General features: G+C 36.1%; 2 protein-coding genes across 5 annotated transcripts in view; one reads left to right on the plus strand and one right to left on the minus strand.

The window, feature by feature from the left end:
• LOC5564933 (protein sickie) overlaps positions 1–12,696 on the plus strand; it is a 653,305-nt gene that overhangs the window by 78,658 nt on the left and 561,951 nt on the right. The gene's annotated exons all lie outside the window — the stretch shown is intronic.
• LOC110677177 (mantle protein-like) lies at positions 8,217–9,011 on the minus strand. The gene is made up of 2 exons (XM_021848053.1): positions 8,902–9,011; positions 8,217–8,827 (listed from the first exon to the last, which is right to left on the minus strand). The coding sequence occupies exons 1-2, from the start codon at positions 8,905–8,907 to the stop codon at positions 8,276–8,278; spliced, it is 558 nt and encodes a 185-aa protein (XP_021703745.1). The 5' UTR covers positions 8,908–9,011; the 3' UTR covers positions 8,217–8,275.

Here is a 12,696-nt window from a genome sequence, read left to right on the forward strand (position 1 = left end):
AACAGTTTGTAAATAAAGATTTGGAATCGGTTGAGTATTTTTGAAGGGCTTTATTCCATTACCCCGAATGCCACTACCCCGAATGGGTCACTACCCCGAAAGCCATTACCCCGAATAGTTCAGAATTAAGCATAGTATTTTTTGTGGGCAATAAAATTGGACTGAGCATGGTTTGTATGTATGCATCTGTAATGTAAGCTAGAAAGCAACGCAACGGTGTGGAAAATCGGACCTAACATTTTTGATTGTTATATTTTTGAAATATTTTCTTGGTCTACTAACAATTTTATCAGAGATTTTACTTTCTTTTGGCCGATCTATCAATTATTTTGTCGTGCTTACTGTCATTATTATTATTAACGAGACTTCCAGCTCGAGATTAATTCATCTCGGTGCTTATTGGCATAGTATTTCCCTTCTTTCTAAAATAGGTTGTTCTTTTGAGTTGTTACAAAAGTTGGCCACAGATTTTTTTTCTAATACCGTTGATTTTAATGAAAAACAGACTATTTTTACTTAGTCAGTCAATAACTTTTAATTATTGATGAGAGATTATGCTGCACTTTTTTCTCCAGTAATACTTAATGGGCTATAATAACGATCAACATATTTAATTTCTTTTGAACATAGAGTTCTTTTTGTTATAGGGTAGGTGTACCAGTTTTGGCCACCCTAAGGAAAAATATTGTTTATACATAAATTAAACGACCTTTGGTTACTGTCAATACATCAAACGAAAGCTTTCAATCCATGCTCAGCAGGGAAAATATAAAAACTAATCAGAAACTTTGTTTTTGTATTAAAAATAGTGGTGGCGAATACTGGACCACTTGCACCAGTATTCGCCACGATTTTAATTTCGGTTCCTGAATTCGCCACTTACGTTGACTTCTTATGGAGGGTGGCGAATCAGGAACAGGTGGCGAAAAATAGGTACAAGGGAGCAAAAATTTTAAGGAAAATGATTTTTTTCTATTATTTTCTGAGAAAATTTTGCGGTTTCCAAGAACGTTTCCGTATCATTTTAAAGCAATTTAGCGAACACTAAACAATTTGCAACCATATGTGTCGTGAAACGGTATATAATCTGGGGTGGCGAATAACTGGTACATGGCGAATACCGGTACACCTTCCCTATGTAAGTTCAGATCTCTTACAGAGCTGCACAACAGCTGTTATCGGAATTCAGCTAAAGAATGTAATATCATTTTGAAATTGAGCTTAAGAATTCTGCGTACCAAAGCGTTTTTTTATGCCGTAACCGTGATGAAATTTTGAAATCATATTTTGGTGTCGATGCAGGCAGAATCTACCCAGCCTTCTATACAACAGCCCAGAGAGTTTGGTCAAATTGGTCTTCCAAATGGTCCAGATGGCGACTATTCGTTGTCGTCACAGAAAATAAAATATTTACGAGGAAAAAATAGCATAATACAATAGTGTTTTGGGAATTTCACAGTTTTTAATTTCATAAGAAATTTTCCCTTCTTTTCAATATAGGCTGTTCTTCGAAACATATATTTTTTTAATTGTAAGACACGACAAAAGGTTGTTCAAGAACCTCCTGCAAGATGCTGACTTTACATCGGAGCCCAGATAGCCATAGAGATGAACGCACAACTAGTCAGCAAGATCAAGCTTTGGATGTTTTTTTTTTCGATTCATCGGGGCGTGGAATATCTTCGTACCTGTTACACGATATACACATTGAAAATGATCAATCGACAAAAAAGCACTTAGTTAATGTTTGTTGAAATGCTAATAGAAACATTAAAAAGCAGGCTCTTTTCCAGCAGGAGCGTGACGCAAAAAGAAAAAGTTACATCTCCGCTGTAACCAAACCTACCGCTCAACCTAATATTCTCACGAGCACTTCCACAGATATTAACAGTCAGCTTAGTCAATTAATCATTTTACATAAGTATGTTGAGTGGCAAGCATAAATATACTCTATGGCCTCGATCGTCGGATTTGAACCTGTCACCTTCAGAATTATCTGTTAAGGGCTATGCCTATTTGGGTTCCGTTCGAATATTATCCTACTGATTGAAATTTCACATCACAATACTCCACAATCATCAATCTAAAAATATTATACCTTCGGGGTAATGGCGTTCGGAGTAGTAGACTCATTCGGGGTAATGACCCATTCGGGGCAATGGCGTTCGGGGTAACGGCATTCGGGGTAGTGGCGTTCGGAGTAGTGTCATAGAGTCTTTTGAAGTTATGGTCAAACAAAAATTATTTTTTTAGCAAAATGAGAAAAAATGTCGAGAAAACTACCGTTTTGATTCATATTACGGACATTTAAGGCCGCGGTGAAGTTTAACAGAGCAAAAAGCACATAAATTAACACTTTCTGTATGATACCTCTGCATTATCAAGCTTTAAACACACTTAACATTCGAATGGTGAATGAAGATTTGGGTTTCGCAGCTCAAATAACCTAAAATAAAAAGAAATTAATGTTTTTTTCCATGATTTTTATTCCGGACGCAAACTCACTTTTGCTTCAAATTACGGTCATTTTGATTCGAATTCCGGACAGCACACGAAAACCAAAATTAAACTAGTAAAATTACACATTGAACGGCTGAGGGCGTTAGAAGAACGTCAAAACTAAATGCATATAATAATTTGTCATGGCTTGCTATGGAAAATGTTTATTAAAACAAGCCTGAAAGTTGGGAACTTTTGAACGGGAAATTTTGGAACATTTCAAGTGAAACCTTTCCCATACAAAGTTGAGTGTCCGGAATTAAAAGCTGTCCGGAATTGTAGTGAATAATATTAAAGTATCTAATCAAGGTAGGCTCAGACAATGACTTAGAGTAGGCAATGACAGTCAGTACAATTAATAAAGGATCATTCTGTAAAACCACCTTAAACAGATCAGTCGTGTTTCTCAACGTCTACATATCAGAAGTGGGATGTTGCTGCGCAGTCAGAAGACTTCGAGTGAACTAGAGAGTTCTGGACACCGATATCCTTTCAATACGAGGGCTGAAACTGACCGAACACTTTCTGCTGAAGTTGCAATAGAACCTGTAGGAATCGTTGCGGAAGGCGCTATGAATGCTACAAATTTTCCTTTGCAAACTGATTAACAACAGTTTCCGTCTAGAAGATGTGGCTGGTTTTCTGCCGTTTTTTGCGGGGCGTAACGATGAAGATATCAACCATTTTATCGCCATTGTGGAGAATACAAAGCGCGCCCTTGGAATAGATGATCAAATTATGAAGCTCGTAGTGATCAAACAACTGAAAGGAAGTGCAAGAATTTGGTTGCATAGAAGAGCTGATTTCATGCTGAGAACATATGCAGAAACACTAGCAGATCTTCGTCAAATGTATGGAACAATTGTCAACGGTTTTGAGCTGCGGAAGCGTTTGGAACGAGTCAGATGGTTTTGTTGGGAGCCGTTTTCAGATTATTGTCAGTCAAAAAAATCAATCGCACAGAAGCTTAACCTAGGAGAAAAAGAACTAGTTGAGTACATTGTCGAAGGGATCTCTGACCACAATCTGAAAAATCAAGCAAGAATTCAAAATTTCCAAACGGTTGCTGAAATCAATCAAGCTTTTCGGATGATCAAAATGGACGAGCAGAAGGATTTTCGAAAACAAACCGTTTGTTATTCCTGTAATCAACCTGGGCATCTAGCAGTGAATTGCAAGAAGGCATTCGATCAGAAGCAGTTGAAATCAACATCGCAATTATGGAAACCAAATGAAGGAGTTAAGAAACATCAAGCAGCGCAAAGACCTATCTTTAATGCAGTAATAAATGACAAACAGCTAGAGGACGAAGTTATTGAAGAAGGATATGACGGACTGGTAGAATTTAAACTTTCTAATTTTGATTATTCTTTTAGAGCTTTATTTGATACTGGCAGTCCTATTTCACTTATACGCCGAGGTTTAGTGGAAAAACAAAATATAACAAAAAGTAATAAATGCAAATGTTACCGGGGTATAGGTGGAAATAGGCTCAAGACGTTAGGTGAAAGCATTAATATTATTCATATTCAAAACATTTCTTTCAGAATTGATTTCGTTGTAGTACCGGATAAGGTGCTTGGTTCTTATGATGCTATCATTGGACGGGACGTTATTATGCATTCAAGAATCCGGACTATCATTAATGAAAGTATTCGGCTGTATTCAAATACTGAAAGAAGCTCGAGACCTGAAACTAACTCTAATAAAACGGTAAATATTTTTAATATCAGTTCTGATGTTTCCGAAATAAATAAAGAATACATTGGTGATATTACAAACGATCAGTTGGCACAATTTTTTGATATTTTCAAAACAAATTATGCATGTTATAAGGAACCCTTAATTCCTGAAACTAAATATGAAATGGAAATAATTTTAAAGAAAGGTGAACCATTTCATTATAAACCTCGTAGATTATCTTTTGATCAAAAACAAAAAGTTGAACTTAAAATTAAAGAACTTTTGGAAGCTGGAGTAATAAAGGAAAGTAATTCACCATTTGCCAGCCCAATTGTGTTGATTCCAAAGAAAAACAACGAGATAAGAATGTGCGTAGATTTTAGAAAACTGAATAAAGACACAGTTCGTGATAATTATCCCTTACCTATTATTGAAGACATATTCGACAGTTTGAAAAATAAAAAATATTTTACAATTTTGGACCTTAAATCTGGATTTCATCAAATTAAATTGGCATCGGCTTCAACTAAATATACATCATTTGTAACTCCTAGTGGCCAATACGAATATTTGAGGGTTCCTTTCGGTTTGTGTAATGCTCCTGCAGTTTTCCAGAGGTATATTAATAAAATTTTCAAACATTTGATTCAAAAAGGAAAAATGGTAGTTTATTTGGATGACATATTGATTGCAAGTGAAACATTTGATGAACATTTAGAAATTTTACAACAGGTTTTCGAAATATTGAGTAAAAATTTACTTGAGTTGAATTTGGAAAAATGCAAATTTATGTTTGAAGAAATTGATTATTTAGGATACACATTGAACAAAAAAGGTAGAAAACTCAACAATGCACATATTGAAAGTATTTCCAAATTCCCTGTTTCAAAAAATGTGAAAGATGTTCAACGATTTTTAGGACTCACGAGTTATTTTCGGAAGTTTGTACAAAATTTTGCTTCAATTGCACGTCCTCTATATAATCTTCTGAAGAAAGATTCAAAATTCTTTTTTAGTGAAGAACATTCGGAATCTTTTGAAAAGCTTAAACAAAACTTAATTACAGCCCCTATTTTAGCAATTTATAATCCATCTGCTGAAACACAACTGCATTGTGATGCTAGTTCCTATGGATTCGGAGCAATTTTACTTCAGAAACAAGGTGATGGTAATTTCCATCCTGTTAGTTATTTTAGTAAAATAACCGACAATTATGAATCGAAATTACATAGTTTTGAACTAGAAACGTTAGCAGTAGTTCATGCGTTGAAACGTTTCCATGTATATTTGGCAGGTATTAAATTCAAAGTGTTTACTGATCGCAATGCCTTAGTGCAAACCTTGTCCAAAAAAGAGCTGAATCCAAAAATAAGTCGGTGGGCGTTATTATTAGAAAATTATAATTTTGATCTGGAATATAGGGATGAATCTAAAATGAAACATGTTGATGCGCTTAGTCGTCAAAATATGTCCAATAAATTCGTAGATAAACAATTATCAGATGTTGATACAATAAATGTTCTAAATGAATCTGAAATAGAAAGCAATATAATTTTAGCCCAAGAACAAGATAGTAAAATCATGAACATTAAAAATTTACTAGAACGATCAAATTTTCCAAATTTTTTGCTTATAAATGGTGTTTTGCTTAGGAAAGATGGAGAAAAAAAACTTATTAGTTGTTCCAACATTAATGATAGACAAAGTTATAAGATTACATCATGATAACTGTGGTCACATTGGAATTGAAAAAACAATCCATGAAATTAAAAAATATTATTGGTTCAGTAGTATGAAAAAAATAGTCAAAAAATATATTCAAAATTGTCTAACGTGCATATTTTATAGTCCATGTGAGAAAAAACAGGGTTTTTTGAAAATAGTTGAAAAAGGAAATCAACCTTTTGATACTATTCATATTGATCATTACGGTCCAATTCAATTGCCTTCATCAAATCGACAAAAATATGTTCTTGTTATTGTTGATGCTTTTACTAAATTTACTAAATTATATTCAACCAAATCTACTAGTGTAGATGAAGTGATAAAACATTTGAGTGATTATATGAATTATTATAGTAGACCTTTACGAATTATAACTGACCGAGGTTCATGTTTTACATGTAGTAAGTTTGAAACATTTGTTAATGTTCATTGCATAAATCATGTGAAGATAGCAGTACGAACTCCTGAATCAAATGGTCAAGTGGAACGATTAAATAAAACATTAACTCCAATGCTTGCCAAACTATGTGACGAATCTCAGCACAAATGGGACAAAATTCTTTATAAAATAGAATTTGTTTTTAATAATACGTTCAATAGATCTGTTAATAATTATCCAAGTATTTTGTTATTTGGAATACAACAAAATTCTATAGAAAATGAAAATTATAACATAGAGTCTTTCATAAAAAGTAAACAGTTTGATTTAGGAAAAGAAACTTTACAAGAAATTCGTAGAAAAGCTCAAATTAAAAATAAAGAAACTCAAGAGTATAACAAAAAGATGACGGATAAAAAAAGAATTAAGTGCGCTGATTACAAAGAAGGGGATTTCGTTGTTTTAAAAGCAAATGAATCACATAAATTAGATGCAAAATTTAAAGGACCATATCAAATAAAAAAAGTTCTGCCAAATGATCGATTTGTGATAGCTGATATAGACGGGTTTCAAGTTTCGAGTATTCCTTTCAATTCAATTTGCTCTCCAAACAATATGCGAAAATGGATGTGTAATGACGTACCAGACGATGGAAGTATCGATGAGGACATCGGTTTTGTCAGGATGCCCGAAAGTTGTAGTGAATAATATTAAAGTATCTAATCAAGGTAGGCTCAGACAATGACTTAGAGTAGGCAATGACAGTCAGTACAATTAATAAAGGATCATTCTGTAAAACCACCTTAAACAGATCAGTCGTGTTTCTCAACGTCTACAGGAATTTGAATCAGAACGGTATTTTTAACTAAGACTAGTTAAAATTTTAGACAGATTTGGTACTCTGCAAAGTTTATATTAATTTAATTTTGAAAACAATTTTGCTAAAAGTTTCAAAGTTTTTTAAAAAATAACGAAGTTTTGGTGACTTTACTCAAGACCATTTTTAATAACTTTAAAATTCACCTTCTTAACGCTTGCGTTATCTCTAAATGTTAATATTTTTAGCTCAAATTTTGAAGTTTTTCTTTTAATGTGATTTGAATTCATAAGAGCATACGAATTTTTAGTTGTGACAAATTTCAACTTTTCAACTTTTTTTTGACGGGGCCGTAGCCGTAGCGGTAAACGCGCAGCTATTCAGCATGACCATGCTGAGGGTCGTGGGTTCGAATCCCACTGGTCGAGGATCTTTTCGTAAAGGAAATTTTCTCGATTCCCAGGGCATAAGAGTATCTTCGTACCTGCCACACGATATACACATGCAAAAATGGTCAATCGGCAAAGAAAGCTCTCAGTTAATAACTGTGGAAGTGCTCATAAGAACACTAATCTGAGAAGCAGGCTTTGTCCCAGTTGGGACGTAACGCCAGAAAGAAGAAGAAGAACTTTCAAAAAATAAGCCGCACCCTAGGGCGGAGTCAATGTTGGTCGAACAGTCTGAGGGTTTGTGGGCTGCATTATTCAACTCTCTGTAACACCATATAGAAGGAATAGTTGGATTATAGAACATAAAATCAGTGTGGCTGCGGTTTAAGTGATCATCGACTCATGAATTCAAACTTTAAACTTGGCTCTATAAACCCTATATCGAGTTAGGGAGGTTTTACTGTATTTATGGATTAAAAAGTGACCATTCACGAGACACATTTGATTATTGAGACATGACAACATACATGGAAACACTCGAATCATACTCGAACATTTTGCATACCTTATGGTTGCAAAAGTTTGAAATTTACTTTTCACCAAATCAGCATAACAAATATAACATGAATTAAAATTAGATGAAAATGTTATAAAGCAGTATCCGTGTTGATAACACTTAAGAATTTTCAGAAAAGACATTAAAAGAGGAAACGCTCATAGGATTCATTCAAAACATTCCTATATTTCTCTCAATCATACAATAAACAACAGATCACAAATCGCTTAGAACAGTCCCCAGTGCTTGTTTTTGTGGTGGTGCTCCTTGACGTGCACGGTCACCGGGACATGCTTCTCGACATACACCGGCTTCTGGACGACCACTGGAACGGGCTTCTCAACATGAACTGCGTACGGCTTGGGCACTTCGACGTATTCCTTGTGGACGACTGGGACCTTGACCTCGACTGGGTAGGGAATTGGGCGATCGACGTGATATGGGACCTTCTTCTCAACGACCACTGGGACTTGCTTCTCGACGTAGACCGGAACCTTCTTCTCGACATGAACTGGATAAGGGACCTTCACTTCCACGGGGACGTGCTTCTCAACCTCGACTGGGTATGGGACCGGGACGTTCTTGGTGATGGTGGTCGAAATGTGCTTGACTTCCTTGTGGTGATCGAAATCTAGGTGGTGATTATTGTAGTGATGATCAAGGTTCAGGTTGTCGTGACCGTATCCCAGTTCCCAAAGTCCACGCTTTTCCTTCTTGGTGGAATCGTCAACTGCAGCACTGGATGCGATGGCCAGGGCCATGGACAACACTACGAACGCCTGTGGATGAGGAACAATATACACAGTTGATAAGTCGATAAACGTGCGATTGGAGAGATTTGTAGGTCGCTTACCTTCATGTTGGGGGTTACCGTAAGTGGATTATTGGATCGAACTAAGCCGATGAAATGACTTGAAGCGAGTGATACTTGATCATCGGCAGACGAATCGTTTTATATGTTTCTCTTTTTGTCGAACCGAACTTACTGGTAATTTATTGTATATATTAGTTGCTTGTCTTTTCTAATCGCTATCCGTTTTCAACTATTTAGGAAGCCAAAAAAATAGTATTGGAAGCACGAATCGAAGGTTTCCTTGAGTTATGTCATCGAATAACATTCTTCTTCATTGATTTCTAAAAGGAACCTTACACAAAATCCCATTAGGTAATCTGCTTCAACACTTACATCAATCCAATCAGGAAAACCACCGTTGACTTTTCAGCCACCGGGAATCCCTATGCATCATCGCCTGCAGCATTCTGTCAATGGTGCGTAATACGACCACACAAAGCACCACCGTAGGGTATGCAGCAAATTTCCACCATAATTGTCGCTCATCACTACTGCGGAAAAAGTTGGGCTTCCGTTGGAAAACTGTAATTAAGAATATGGAAATTCCTTCTGCAATCGCCCGAATGCCACGCCGAAGGCATTATTTTTCTTTCGCCGGTGAAAAATCGTTTTGCAGAGAGCACCCTCCTTCCAATCGAGAAGCGTACAGTGAGCAAGCACGCTTCGGAATTGCAGCAGTCCCAAATCCCAGAGCTCTCAGCCCTCAGGGAATTCTGCTAGTTGCTCGTTCGATGTATCTTCAGAATGGGGAGGGTGGTTGCCTATGACCGGTGTAAGTATGCAGGGAAACAAGTGCAATCGCTTGGTTCCCGCTTCGTGTAAAAAGGAAAAGTCATCTCAATTATTGTCGCCAGTTTGCTCAGCACTTAGAGGGGGAAATGCGAACAGAAGCAAATTCAAATAAATTCGATCCGGGGTCCAGGGATCAGGGTGGATGCTTAGAGATTTTTGTAAATTTCGTCGAATTGGGAAGTTTGGTGATAGAAAAGTTGCAGTTATTTTATTTCTCGTAAAAAAATGTACATAGAAACACAGTTTGTGTCGAGAAAATTGAAGAAACGCATTATAAAAAACTTCCAAGGCACCAAAAAATTTGAAAACTTTGATTGTGGTTTAAGTTTTTACGGAGATTTTGAATATGCAAAAAACTACATGAGATATTGTTGAGACATTGAACTGGTTCAGGCACCACCCCACGTCATCCCAAGTTGGTACAATAATTATAAAAATTGAGCCTCTACTTACAGGCGCTTAAAAGAGGGGGAACTGTCATTACTCAGACTCAGTCCTCCGTTAGGGTGAGGGTTCCTTCGAGGCAAAGAAATGAGCATCGATGTCGGCGCGTGGGTGGGTGCAAGAGGGATAAACACACACCGTAGCTGATTAGAATCACCCCTCGGGCCTAGTGTGCATTGCGACTGTTTTCGGTTCATTCGCCCATCCATATGCACTTGCGTGTCAAATCGAGGCCGATTTGTATATCGGTTTCCCCCGGGCACTAGATTCTAGAATGTCGTCAGGAGCGGAGGGCTAAAAGGATATTATTAATGACATGACTTATTTGTTTAATTTATTTTTTAATAAAAGTACTCACTGACGCGTGAAAATGTAATAATATTTGCCCACTTTTCGGGGTGATGGTAAAGAGTTTAATCGAGTTTTGTGTTTCGGACTGTTGTTAGGGGGGGAAGTCAAAACCAAACCTCAGAACCAATGCAATTTGATTCGGTTTATGTTTACAACGAGTCAACAAATCTAAGCATATTGTTTGATGATTTTTGTAAATTCATGTAATGATAGATGAAGAATTGGTACATAACTACTCATTTAGGTCGGGCTTTTCTTAGGCTAGTTATAAAGTACACGGCTACAAGGCAAAGTTATATAATCTGGATTCGATTCCCGGTCAGATATTTTTGTGCTTGCCACAAGGTATAGGAATAGGAAATTGGCACATTTCACAAAGCAAACTCTCAGTCAACACCTATGAAGTAGGAGTACCTATGATAAGATTTATTAAATAGAAAATTTCACGTTTGAGAATGTGCTTCTGGAACCGGTTTTTATACCTACCTAAATTTTATTCAAAACTGATACCATTGATTTGTCAATTTTACACATTACTTTCAGTCTTCATTCAACATTAATGTCAGCCTGTTACTATTCACCCTGGTTTTGTTTGGATCGAATGTTGCTCAATAGTTTTACTGTGTTCTAATATAATTTGATTTAATTTACCGTGTTTATATTTACATTTCATTTTCATCTCTCGTCTTACATCTAAATACACAGCGACCATTGTGATATTATCAATATTTCCTAAAAAAAACTAATACAGTTGAGAACAAATAAATACTCCACAGTTAACTTTGAACATATTGGCTACAATTTTGCTGCTTTTTCAGCGAAATTTTAGCCAATATGTTGAAAGCTAATTTCTAACTAAAATCTTTTGTCGTAATATTCACCCTTTTGTAGTTATAACTGTTTTAAAATTGATTGTCTTAAACGAATTTTTCCCCGCCGTGGAAGCAAGAGTTCGAAACTAGTGTGGGAAAAAGTTCACTGGCCTAAACAAAATATATCGATACTTATTTATATAACAGGCATAGTTTTTCCAGCCATAATCTTATGTTTGCAGAAAAACGTGAAAGTTTGGTGGCTTTTTTCGCATGATTTTAACATTTGCCACCACGATGGGCCAAACATGGTTTCCAAGCATTTATGTAAAAAACTAAAAACATCAAATCATCAAAAATTTTACAATGAGAAGAAGGTAAACCGCCAAAATTGTCTTACGTAAATAATGGACGAATCTATGACAAAAGGTCGAAGGGACAAAAGGTCGAAAGGACAAAAGGTCGAAGAACAAAAAAGAAGGGACAAAAGGTCGAAAATGTATTTTCAAAGAAGGAAAAATTTCCCACCAAGCAAATAATGTTCGACCTTTTGTCCCTTCGACCTTTTGTCTTTCGACCTTTTGTCTTTCGACCTTTTGTCCATAAACCATAATGGACAGTGCCAAATGGATCGATGCACGCGTTCACTCGTTGACGTTTGATCGGTGCCGTGTTATTTATGTGGCCATGGAAACCAGTGAATTCGGCACTGCTCAAACGTCAAATTAGTGAACTCGTGCATTGGTCCATGGACCGATGCACGAGTTCATTATTTGACGTTTGAGCGGTGCCGAATTTACTGGTTTCCATGGTCACATAAATAACTCGGCACCGCTCAAACGTCAAATAATGAACGCGTACATCGGTCCATAGTGTAATTGTTTTGTTTCGGAAGGAATGAAACAATCGATTGGACAGTTAGAACCGATTTAGTAATCGGTTATGGACAAATTCGCCCAATAAAATTTTACAAAAAGCCTATTTTGGTAGCTCAGGAAACTAATGAAATTTTAATGAGTATTCGTAAAACAATTGTTTACAATACTGAAACGTGTTTTGAATACTGTTTTTTCCATCGTTGGGGTGATAATGGGCTTAACATAATCTAAAATATCCCAGCAAATAATATGAATATTCAAACAACTCTAATACAAAATAGGGCTCATAGTTTATTTTTATGAACTTTCAATCAAGCCCAATAATGAAATATTTTAAATAGTCACTTTCAAAGTTTCCTATAAAATCAGGTGATCAAGTAATACTTCAAAATTTTGCATCGGCATCTATCATATGAATTGTAATCGGAAGCTGTGGGAAACTGAAGCAAAGGACGACTCTTGTTTTCTGGTTTAGTTAGAGATAAAGATCAAGTAAGGATCAACCCACTTTAAGTAAG

Source organism: Aedes aegypti, chromosome 2, assembly GCF_002204515.2.
Source record: "Aedes aegypti strain LVP_AGWG chromosome 2, AaegL5.0 Primary Assembly, whole genome shotgun sequence".
NCBI lineage: Eukaryota > Metazoa > Arthropoda > Insecta > Diptera > Culicidae > Aedes > Aedes aegypti.